Source organism: Halichoerus grypus, chromosome 14 (genome assembly GCF_964656455.1).
Source record: "Halichoerus grypus chromosome 14, mHalGry1.hap1.1, whole genome shotgun sequence".
NCBI lineage: Eukaryota > Metazoa > Chordata > Mammalia > Carnivora > Phocidae > Halichoerus > Halichoerus grypus.
This window is the reverse complement of record NC_135725.1, coordinates 45582318-45595045: the sequence shown is the minus strand read 5'-3', so window position 1 is coordinate 45595045 and position 12728 is coordinate 45582318. Positions and strand designations below refer to the sequence as shown.

General features: G+C 37.4%; 1 protein-coding gene across 5 annotated transcripts in view; it reads right to left on the bottom strand.

Moving 5' to 3' along the window:
* Positions 1-12728, bottom strand: part of DENND4C (DENN domain containing 4C) — a 133072-nt gene that overhangs the window by 77114 nt on the left and 43230 nt on the right. For all 5 annotated transcript variants that reach the window (XR_013443625.1, XM_036091726.2, XM_078061277.1 and 2 more), the window contains 2 exons: positions 11496-11665; positions 545-783 (listed from right to left, as the gene is read on the bottom strand). Coding sequence is in view for 4 of the 5 variants with exons in the window: in XM_036091726.2 (XP_035947619.2) it covers positions 545-783; positions 11496-11665 (409 nt within the window). In the remaining variant the exon portion in view is untranslated. The remainder of the gene's footprint in view (positions 1-544; positions 784-11495; positions 11666-12728) is intronic.

Here is a 12728-nt window from a genome sequence, read left to right as displayed (position 1 = left end):
AATTTAAATTTAAAAAAGAAAAAAAAACAAATAAATTAAAGGCAGCAGCTCCACATATATTTTTCTTGCTTACAGAAGATTTCCATGACAAAGGGAATTACAAATAGAGTGGAAAACTAGGATCTCTCAATGCTAAAACCAAAACCTCATTTTTAGCATCAATTAACTCACCCTTATTAATTTCTACATCAGTTTAGAGATGCTTTATAGTTAGAACCAGGAATGTCCATTTGTATGGTTCAGGTGTATGTGTATAATAGCTATTCTTCTCTTGGTTATTAGAGAATGAATAGGAAGGACACACTCAGTGCACTGTATAATGAGTTCCTTCTTCAGTTGAATTCTCAAAAGATTATTATTTCATCATTCTAACCACCACTCCTCAATTTTAAAACCAATGATTCAGGTGAAGAAGGGAACAAGTAAAAAAGTAAGGTGACTGATCCTTCTTCCCTTCAAACTTTTCTGCTTAAAGTCAGGTAAACAATGAAATGTATACATATACACCCAGTTTTTCCACCAGACATCTAATCATTATACATACTTTTCAATGGGAAGAGGATGTGGTCCAGACACAGAAAGTTTGTAGATAAACATGAGAAATTTTCTAAAAGCTTCAAAAAAAGGCCAGTGTGAGAGTAAACAAATGCATTTGTTTGAATTGATGGATTTGGAGACCACTTTTCTCTCCACAGGGGTCAACAGGCCCAGTTGCATAAGCTGTTTCTCTGTCAGAAGTTCCCGAGAGTAAGGTTCATAAAACTGGATGGCAGCTCCATATACCTACAAAGCAACAGAATTCCATTACAAAACTTGAGTTTGTTTTTAAAAATTTCTCTTTATCTCTGATTACAAAAGAAACACTTTGATAAGAAAAACCTCAAACACTGCTGGTGGGAATATAAAATGGCACAGCTACTATGCAAAACAATTTGGCAGCTTCTTCAAAATTTGAAAAATAATTACCATATGATCCAGCAATTCCACTAATAAGAATATATCCAAAAGAACGGAAAGCAGGGACTCAAACAGATACTTGTACACCAGTGTGCACAGCAGCATTATTCACAATAGACAAATGGTGGAAACAACCCCAAAGTCCATCAACAGATGAATGGATAAACAAAGGGTGGTATATATATGCGATGGAATGTTATTCATCCTTAAAAAGGAATGAAGGAATGAAATTCTGATAGATACTGGATGAACCTTGGAAACACTGTACTAAGTGAAATAAGCTAGACACCAAGGACAAATATTTTATGATTCCACTTATATGAGCTTCCTAAAATAGGCAAATTCGTAGAAACTAGAATAGAGATTACCAGGAACCAGGGGAAGGGGTGGGGGAAGTTCCTGTTTAAGGTAATGAAAAAGTTCTGGAAACAAATAGTGATACCTCTCTTTTATAAATCTTATAACTACTTAGTCACTATATATATACACACATATGTATGTATATATACATACACACACTATATATACACACACACATATCACCACATATATATAGTGTGTGTGTATCACATTAACACTTGTCTTCACAAATACAACTCTCCTGGATACAATTATTTCAAAGATCTCAAGAGATTTTTAACAAGCAATATGACAAAAGCATCTCAATGAGGCTTTGTTGTTCTCCACCAATCAAAGTAAATTTAGTAACTCTTAAGTGTTGGAAGATCTTAAAATTTTCATGTATATTTATCTTTCAATGAGAGCTATAAATAATTCTTAGCTGAACACTTACCTTAGTTGTAAACAACCTAGTTAATATAGAATTGGCCTTCATTCAGTGTGTATTTTACTTATGTTCCAGACATTATGCTGGATACTTAACCTTCATTATCATTAATACGGTGGTTTTAAACTTACACCCTGTAGAATGAGGCCACAGATGTGTTTTACTTGATCCACAAGAGTCAGCATTGGTTAGTTATACTTTTCAATAAACTATTTTATCAAATTTCCTAAGACAGCTTTTAACTTTCAAATTTCTACTAAATTCATAGATTTACTTTTTATTTCCTAAAATAATTTCACCATCTTTCTTATTTTAAATTATTGTTTATGTCATTATTACTGCTTTATATACTTTTTCAATTACTATTACAAATAAAGCATATACATGTCTTTTGGAAAATATATACAATCTTTTCCTTTGGGATAAGCTCAAGAGTGTAACTGCTGGGCCACAGAGTTGTTTCTTTTCCTTGCTGATAATGTGTAAGTTCTTTATATACTCTGGACACAAGACCAATATTTTGCATTATTTTCTCCCAGCCTGTGACCTGCTTTTTCACCTTCTTAAGGGTATCTATTTTTTTTTTTAAGATTATTTATTTGAGAGAAAGAGCATGACAGTACATACACGCATGGGGGGAGGGGCAGAGGGACAAGTAGTTTCAAGGAGCCTGGGATCATAACCTGAGCTGAAATCAGTTGCTTAACCGAACTACCCAGGCACCCCCGGTATCTTCGAATAAACAGATTTTTTTTATTCCAGTGGGGTTCTATTATTCATCTTTTAGGGCTAGTATTTCTTTTTTAATTTTAATTCCAGTATAGTTAATATACAGTGTTATATTAGTTTCAAGTATACAATACAGTGATTCAGCAATTCCATATATTACTCAGTTGCTTATGAAGATAAGTATACTCTTAATTCCCTTTACCTATTTCACCCATCCTCCAACCCACCTCCTCTCTGGTAACCATCTGCTTTTTCTCTATAGATAAGAGTGGTTTTTTGGCTTGTCTCTTTTTTCCCCCTTTGTTCACTTGTTTTGTTTCTTAAATTCCATATATGAGTGAAATCATATGGTATTTGTCTTTCTCTGGCTTAGTTTCACTTAGCATTATACTCTCTAGGTCCATCCATGTTGTTGCAAAAGGCAGGATTTCATTCTTTTTCTGGCTGAACAATATTCCATTGTATATATATATACCACTTCTTCTTTATCCATTCATCTATCAATGGACCCTTGGACTGCTTCAATAATTTAAATACTGCTGCAATAAACATAGGGGTGCACATGTCCCTTCTATTTTTAATTTTTCTGAGAAACCTCCATACTGTCTTCCACACCAACTGTACCAGTTTGCATTCCCACCAACAGTGCACAAGGGTTCCCTTTTTTCCACATCCTCACCAACACTTGTGTTGATTTTAGCCATTCTGACAGGTGTGAGGTGATATTTTATTGTAGTTTTTATTTGCATTTCCCTGATGAGGAGTGATGTTCAGCATCTTTTCATGTGCCTGTTGGCCATCTGTGTGTCTTCTTTGGAGGAAATGTCTGTTCATGTCTTCTGCCTATTTGGTTTATTATGGGTTTTTTGCTGTTGAGTTGTATAGGTTCTTTATATATTTTGGATACTAACCCCTTATCAGATATTTTATTTGCAAAATATTTTCACCCATTCAATAGATTGCTTTTTAGTTCTGTTGACTGTTTCCTTTGCTGTGCAGAAGTTGTTTTTTTTTTTTTTTTAAAGATTTTATTTATTTATTTGACAGAGAGATAGCGAGAGCAGGAACACAAGCAGGGGGAATGGGAGAGGGAGAAGCAGGCTTCCTGCCAAGCAGGGAGCCCGATGCAGGGCTCGATCCCAGGACTCTGGGATCATGACCTGAGCCGAAGGCAGACGCTTAACGACTGAGCCACCCAGGCGCCCTGTGCAGAAGTTTTTTATTTTGATGTAATCCTAGCAGCTTATTTTTGCTTTTGTTTGCCTTGCCTCAAGAGATGTATCTAGAAAGATACTGCTATGGCCTATGTCAGAGAAATTACTGCCTATGATCTTTTCTAGGATTTTTATGGTTTCAAGTCTCACATTTAGATCTTTAATCCATTTTAAGTTTATTTTTGGGTATGGTTAAGAAAGTAATCTAGTTTCATTCTTTTGTATGTACCTGTCCAGTTTTCCTTACATCATTTGTTGAAAAGACTGTCTATTTCCCATTGCATAATCTTGCCTCCTTCATTGACCATGTAACTGTGGGTTTATTTCTGGACTTTCTCTTCTGTTCCATTGATTTGTGTCTATTTTTGTGTCAGTACCATACTGTTTTGATTACTACAGCTTTGTAATATAACATGAAATCTGGAATTATGGTATCTTCACCTTTCTCTTTTTCAAGATTGCTTTGGCTATTCAGGGTCTTTTGTGGTTCCATACAAATTTGAGGATTGTTTGTTCTAGCTCTCTGAAAAATGCTGTTGGTATTTTGATAGGAACTGCATTAAATCTGTAGATTACTTTGGATAGTATGGACATTTTAACAATATTCGTTCTTCTAATCCATGAGCATAGGATATCTTTCCAATTCTTTGCATCATCTTCAATTTTTTTTTTTTTTTTAAAGATTTATTTATTTGACAGAGAGAGACACAGTGAGAGAGGGAACACAAGCAGGGGGAGTGGGAGAGGGAGAAGCAGGCTTCCCGCTGAGCAGGGAGCCCGATGCGGGGCTCTGTCCCAGGACCCTGGGATCATGACCCGAGCCAAAGGCAGACGCTTAACAACTGAGCCACCCAGGCACCCCCATCTTCAATTCTTTTCATCAATGTTCATACATTTCCGAGTGTAAGTCTTTCACCATCTTGGTCATGCTTATTCCTAAGTATTTTTTTTTGGTGCAGGTGCAAATGAGATTGTTTTAAATTTCTCTTTCTGCTGCTTCATTATTAGTGTATAGAAATGCAACAGATGTCTGCACATTGATTTTGTATCCTTCAACTTTAGTGAATTCCATCATCAGTTCTTGTAGTTTTTTGGTGGAATTTTTAGGGTTTTACATATCTAGTATCATGTCATCTGCAAATAATAAAAGTCTTACTTCTTCCTTGCTGATTTGGATGTCTTTTCTTTTTGTTGTGTGATTGCTGCAGTTAGAACTTCCAATACTATGTTAAGTAAGTGGTGAGAGTGGACATCCTTGCTTGTTACTGACTTAGGGGGAAAGCTCTGTTTTTCTCCACTGAGGATGATGTTCGCTGTGGGTTTTTCATATATGGCCTTTATTAGGTTGAGGCATGTTCCCTCTAACTCTACTCTGTTGAGAGTTTTTATCATGAATGGATGTTGTACTTTGCACCTACTGAAATGATCATATCCTTTCTCTTATTGATGTGATATATTGTGTGGTTTGATTTGCAAATATTGAACCACCCATGCATTCCCAGAATAGATCCCACTTGATTGTGATGAAAGATTTTTTTAAATGTATTCTTAGATTCAGTTTGCCAATATTTTGTTGAGGATTTTTGCATCTACGTTCATCAGAGATATTGGCCTATAGTTCTCTTTTTCTGTACTGTCTTTATCTGGTTTTGGTACTGGCTTCATAGAATGAATCTAGAAGTTTTCCTTCTATTTTTTGGAAAACTTTGAGAAGAATAGGTATTAACTCTTCTTTAAATGTTTGGTAGAATTCATCTGTAAAACCATCTGGTCCTAGACTTTTGTTTGTTGGGAGTTTTTTTTATTACTGATTCAGTATCATTGCTGTTAATTGGTCTGTTCAAATTTTCTGTTTCTTCCTGATTCAGTTTTGGGAGGTTACATGCTTCCAGGAATTTATCTAGGTTTTTCTAGGTTGACAAGTCTGTTGGCATATAATTTCATAACATTCCCTTACAATTCTTTGTATTTCTACGGTGTCAGCTGTTATTTCTCCTCTTTCATCTCTGATTTTTTTTTTTTTGAGTTCTCTTTTTTTGATGAATCTAGCTAGATAAATCTAGAATCAATTTTATTGATCTTTTCAAAGGACCAGCTTCTGGTTTCACTGATATATACTACTGTTTTTTTAGTTTCTATATTATTTATTTCTGCTCTAATCTTTATTATTTCCTTCCTTTTGCTGGTTTTGAGTTTTGTTTCTTTCTTCTTTTTCTAGCTCCTTTAGGTGTGAGGTTAGGTTGCTTGAGATTTTTCTTGCTTCTTGAGGTAGGTCTGTATTGTTATTAAACTTCTTAGAGCCACTTTTGCTGCATCCCAGATTTTGGACCATTGCATTTTCATTTTTATTTGTCTCCATGTATTTTCTGATTTTTTTCTTTGATTACTTGGTTGACCCATTCATTGTTTAGTAGCATGTTATTTGACCTCAATGTATTTGTGCTCTTTCCAGGTTTTTTTCTTACAGTTGATTTCTAGTTTCATTGTGTTGTGGTCAGAAAAGATGCATGGTGTGACTTCAATCTTTTTGAATTTGTTGAGACTTGTTTTGTGGCCTAATATGTGATCTATTCTAGAGAATGTTCCATGTGTACTTGAAAAGAATGTGTATTCTGCTGTTTTAAGATGAAATTTTCTGACTATATCTATTAAATCCATCTGGTTTCTGAATATATCTATTAAATCCATTCAAAGCCACTGTTTTCCTTGTTGATTTTGTTTGGATGATCTGTCCATTGACATAAGTGGGGTGTTAACGTACCTTACTATTATTGTATTATTATCAATGAGTTCCTTTATGTTTGTCATTAACTGTTTTACATATCTGGGTGCTCCTGTGTTGGGTGCATAAATTTTTACAATTGTTGTAACTTCTTGTTGGATTGTACCCTTTAACAGTGTCCTTCTTTGGGGCGCCCGGGTGGCTCAGTCAATTAAGCATCTGACTTGATTTTGGCCTAGGTCACAATCTCAGGATTGTGAGATTGGGCTCTGCACTGGGTGTGGAGCCTGCTTAAGATTCTATCTCTCCCTCTCCCTCTAAATGTGTGTGTGTGTGTGTGTGTGTGTGTGTGTGTGTGTGTGTGGTGCCTTCTTTGTCTCTTGTTACAGTAATTGCTTTAAAGTCTATTTTATCAGGGTGCCTGGCTGGCTCAGTTGGTTAAGCATCTGCCTTCAGCTCAGGTCATGATCCCAGGGTCCTGGGGTTGAGCCCCACATCAGGCTTCCTGCTCAGTGGGGAGCCTGCTTCTCCCTCTCCCGCTCCCCCTGCTTGTGCTCCTTCTCTCTCTGTCAAATAAATAAATAAAATCTTAAAAAAAAAAAAAGTCTGTTTTATCCAATATAAGTATTGCTACCCGATTCCTTTTGACATCCATTTGCATGAGAAATTCTTCTCCACCTCACCTGCAGGTATCTTTAGTTCTGAAATGAGTCTCTTGTTGGCAGCATATAAATGGGTCTTGTTTTTTTATCCATTCCATTATACTTTTTCCTTTGATTGAAGCATTTAGTCCATTTACATTCGAAGTAATCATTGATAGGTATGTATTTATTGCCATTTTGTTACTTGTTTTGTGGTTGTTTTTGTAGTTCTTCTCTGTTCCTTTATTCCCTTCCTCTCTTCTCTTACGATAAGTTGGCTTTAGTAATATCTTGGATTCTTTTCTCTTTATGTTTTGCATATCTATTACTGGATTATGATTTGTGGTTACCATTAGGTTTGTGTATGAGATCTTGTGCATATAGCAGTCTATATTAAGTTGCTGGTTGCTTAAGTTTGAACCCATTCTTTATTCTTCTCCTTCCCACATTTTAGAAATATGGTATCATACTTTACATTCCTTTTTTTTTTTTAAGATTTTATTTATTTGACAGAGAGAGAGATAGCGAGAGCAGGAACACAAGCAGGGGGAGTGGGAGAGGGAGAAGCAGGCTTCCTGCCGAGCAGGGAGCCCGATGTGGGACATGATCCCAGGACCCTGGGATCATGATCTGAGCCGAAGGCAGACGCTTAACCACTGAGCCACCCAGGTGCCCCATACTTTACATTCTTTTATTTTGTGAGTCCCTTGACTGATTTTCACAGATGTTTCACTTATGTTTACTGTTTTTATGCTTCCCACTTTTCTTATTTTTATTTATGGCCTTTCCTTCCCACTCAAAGAGTCCCATTTAACATTTCTTGTAGGACTGGTTTACTGGTCATGAACTCCTTTAACTTTTATTTGCCTGGGAAACTCTTTATCTCTTTCTATTCTGAATGATAACCTCACTAGATAAGAGTATTCTTGGCTGCAGATTTTTCCCATTCAGCACTTTGAACATATCATGCCACTCCCTCTGGCCTGCAAAGTTTCTGCTAAAAAATCTGCTGATAGCCTATGGGGTTTCCCTTCTATGTTAACTGTCTTCTTTTCACTTGCTGCTTTTAAAATTCTCTCTTTATCACTACTTTTTGCCATTTTAATTATTATGGATCTTAGTGTGAACCTCCTTGGGGTGATTTTGTTGGGACTTCTCAATGTCTCCTAAATCTGGATTTCTGTTTCCTTCCCCAGATTTGGGGAGTTTTGAGCTATTGTTTCTTCAAATAAATTTTCTGCTCCCTTTTCTCTCTTCTTCTGGGATCCCTATAATGAGAATTTTATTATGCTTTTAGAGTCACTGAGTTCCCTAAGCCTCTTCTCATTTTGCATAATTTTTTTCTCTCACCTGCTCAGCTTGGTTACTTTCTATTACTCTGATCTCCAGGTCACTGTTTCATTCTTCTGCTTCCTCTAGTCTGCTATTTATTTCATCTAGTGTATTTTTAATTTCAATTACTGGGTTCTTTATCTCCAAGTGGTTCTTTTTTAATCTTTTTTAATAGTCTCACTGATGTCCTCCAGTCTTTTCTCAAGTTCAGTAAGTATCTTTATGATCACTACTTTAAATTCTCTATCGGGCATATTACTTATAGGTTTCACTTAGGTTTCTTTTTTTTTTTTAATCTTTATTATTTTTCTAAGATTTTATTTTCTTTATTTGACAGAGAGACAGTACAAGCAGGAGGAGCAGCAGGCAGAGGGAGAGGGAGAAGCAGCCTCCCTCTGAGCAAGGAGCCCGATGCAGGGCTCGATCCCAGGACCCTGGGATCATGACCCAAGCCGAAGGCAGACGCTTAACCAACTGAGCCACTCAGGCGCCCCTTCGCTTAGGTTTCTTGCTATTTTTATCCTGTTCTTTCATTTGGGGCATATTCCTATCTCATCATTTTGTCTAACTCTGTGTCTGTTTCTGTGAGTTAGGAAAGTCACCTAAGTCTCCTGCTCTTGAAAGTAGTGGGTGGACCACGCAGTTTTAACAAGGTACATGCTGGTCCTCTCCCACAGGGGACATGCCTCCACTGCCAAGACCAGCCATGGTAACTGGCAAAGTCCATGCTGGGGGGAGGGGGATGGCGTACACAGTCCCTATTAGTTTTGTGCTGGTCAGTCCTCTTCCACAGGGGATGTGCTAGTGCTGCCAAGACCAGAGCCAGCTGGGGCTGACCTGCAAAGCATACACCAGTGGGGTGCTCAGTTTTAACAAGGTGCATGCATCCTCCACAGGAGGTAACCAGCCACTGCCACCAGGACTGAGGCCACACAAAGCGCACAGTCGGGAGACTTGGTGTTGGCAAGGTTTGAGCCAGTCTTCTGGGGGAGGGGACTCACAGCACTAGGACGGAGGCAGGCCTGGGTGGAGGGGCGGGATGCAGTTTAATCAACTTAGATAGTGAATGGTTCCCACAGGTAGTTGTGTGTTTATGCTGGGAGGTGGGGGGAGGGAAATGGCACCTGCCAGCTCCTTTGTTTTGGAGAAGTCACTCAGGGAACCCTACCCTTAAAGATACACTCTGAGATGAATAAATAACTCTCCCTCCCTATGCCCCAGTTTTCAAACTGCTGCTTCCATGCTGTATAACTGTGGACTGTTTGTTGTGCTATCTCTTTAAGAGTGAGGACTCACGGGGCACCTGGGTGACTCAGTCGTTAAGCTTCTGCCTTCGGCTCAGGTCATGATCCCAGGGTCCTGGGATCGAGCCCCGCATCGGACTCCCTGCTCAGCGGGAAGCCTGCTTCTCTCTCTCCCACTCCCCCTGCTTGTGTTACCTCTTTCGCTGTCTCTCTCTCTCTGTCAAATAAATAAATAAAATCTAAAAAAAAAAAAGAGTGAGGAGTTTCCTCTCACTCACCCTGCTGTCCTAGAACCTAGCCTGCTGATTTTTAAATGTCCAGGCTTTAAGTCCCACTGATTGTAAGAACTCATGAAATTCAGCCCTTTTTTTTTTTTTAATTTTTTTGTTTTGTTTTTTTTTTAATTTGACAGAGAGAGACAGGGAGAGAGGGAACACAAGCAGGGGGAGCGGGAGAGGGAGAAGCAGGCTTCCCGCAGAGCTGGGAGCCCGATGCGGGGCTCAATCCCAAGACTCTGCGATCATGACCTGAGCTGAAGGCAGACGCTTAACAACTGAGCCACTGAGGCGCCACCCCCCCTCTGGTTTTCAAAGCCAAATATTATGGGGATTTGTCTTACCCACACAGGCTCCTCAGTGTGAGGGTCTATTTCCCTCCCTTCTCTGGGCTAGTGATATCCCTCCCTCCCACAGACAGTCCATGCATGTCCCTTTAGCTCCCAACCACTTCTCTGCCCTTCCTACCCTCTTTCACGTGGCCTCTTCTCTACATTTGTTCTGCCCATCTTCAGATTGTTTTCTGGGTTCTTTACACTGATATGAGTGTTACCTAGATATACCTATGGGATGAGGTGAGCCCAGGATCCTCCTACTTTGCCATTTTCTGCAAAGCCTGGCCAGTACTTTCTATATGCTGTTAAACTGATCTCTGCTTACTCCCTCCATTTTAATATATTATCTGTCTTCTGAGCCTCAATGTTGTCATTGAAAAATTAGCCAACAATCTAATAGTTGTCCCTTTAGAAATAAGTACGTGTTTTCTTTCTGGTTGCTTTTTTTCTTAGGTGTTCTATGGTTTCACTATAATATGAACCTTTCTGCTGAAGGTTCAAAGTATATCTTTAATCTAAAAGACTCAATTTTTCATCAACCCTGGAAAACAACCAACCAATATCCCTTAAAATGCTGCCTCTCCCTTTTCCAATCTCTCCTTCTGGAATTCATTAAATATCCACTGATCCTTTTGATTCTATCCTCTACATTTTTAAACTCTCTTAGATGTTTTTCTTTGCCACATCTGAGGTAACCTATCTTGAACTTCATTAATTTTCCCTGCATGTATGTCTTATCTGCTGTTCAAACCACAGTGATTCTAATTTTAAGGACCATATTTTTCATTTCTAGATGTCTGATTCTCTTCCCAGTCTACTTATTTCACAAAATACACTGTTCTTCCCTGATGTTTTGACATCTTGAATCATTTCAATTACATATTTAATTTATATCTTTAATATTGTCATTGTATCAATTCAGTATCTTCAGGGTCTAATCCAGCTTTACAAAGCTGTTGATTCTTCCTATGGTATTTATGTCTTCTAACTTTTAGTATAATATCATCTTGAGGCTTGGATTTTGGGGGTATCGCTCTAGAAAGACTTTATATTTGCTTCTGTAGAAGCTCCAGAGGTAGCTTCATCCTGATGCCAATTTTCATGGTTGACTTCTCACCTTGGGCACTACAGTCCAAATTTAACCCAAAATATATGGTGGCCAAATAATCCTAACATTCAAATAAACTGACATCATATTAATTATTTTATGGGATAAAAACACAGACAATATAGGTTTAATAAAAGAGGAAAAAATATACCTTTTCAGCAGAAGAACCTGTGAGGACAAAAGTTGAAAAAACTGGAAGTGGGTATTTAGTTTGAGGATCCCAACATTCAATAGTAGCTCCCATGGGAAGGCAGAAGAGAGGTACAGATTCTGAGAGAGGAAATGACTCATAATCATCTTCTGGATATCTAAAAATTAAACCTTTTGGAGAAAAGAGACAGTATTAACATTTTTTAAATAGTTACTTTCCCAGAAGGTATATGTGATACAATTTCATGAAAATATTTATGTGTGAAATTTCAAAATAATTTTTTTCTCTTGCCATATCAGAAATTTAAATAAATTAACAAGTTTACCCTTTATTTTTTACTCATGGACTTATAATTCACTGTAACATTAAAATGTACTAAATATACAAGTCAAAACTCTATTCAACAGTATCACCAATCTTAATATATTTTCTTCTGCATACCACAACATCGTATAGAGAGTGGGTGAGGAAGATATAGGAAAATTTACCAAGTATTTCAGTAAAAAAATTTAGGGAAGGGTTAAGTGTTATATAATAATGCCAAGGCAACAGAAATGATCAGAGCTCTTAAACTCATCTTGAGAGAGCAGCAGTGTAAAAAGTATTCAGCATGAAAAGTAAATGAGACCAAAATCCTCTGGCTGAGTACAGAGTGAGACCAACGAAGCAGGAGCAAGGGGTCCTCTGGCAAGCATAACAAAGCCCCTTCAGAATAAAGTAGCTACAAAGCATCAGTTCATTAGCCTCTCATGTCTCTAATATGCAGACCAACTCTAAGTTAAACTCTTGAATATGAGTAGCAGAATTCTGAGTCAAAATTTGGTGTGCAAAGCTTTATATTCTAAAATATGTCTTTTATCAAATACCTGAATACTTTCACAAAGCTTGTTTCTGTATGTGTTACTTTTTTAAGTGACACTTTCTATACACACACACACACACACACACACACACACACAATTTAGGAAATCACATACAATCAACACATTACAGCAATATTAACAATATCACATTTTAAAATGATACTGAAATTTGTAATTATTAGTTGCTACCTTTATTTTTATATTATAAATTAAAATGGTCTGATTTATTAGTATGAATGTCTTTAAGAAGACAATCAAGATTTTTCATATATGGATTTGCCTGACTTCCCTGAAGCAAAACAAATTGTGCATGATCAAAAAGTAACTGACACTGCTTCTTTTCACAAGGAAGTATTCCAGTATCTCTTCT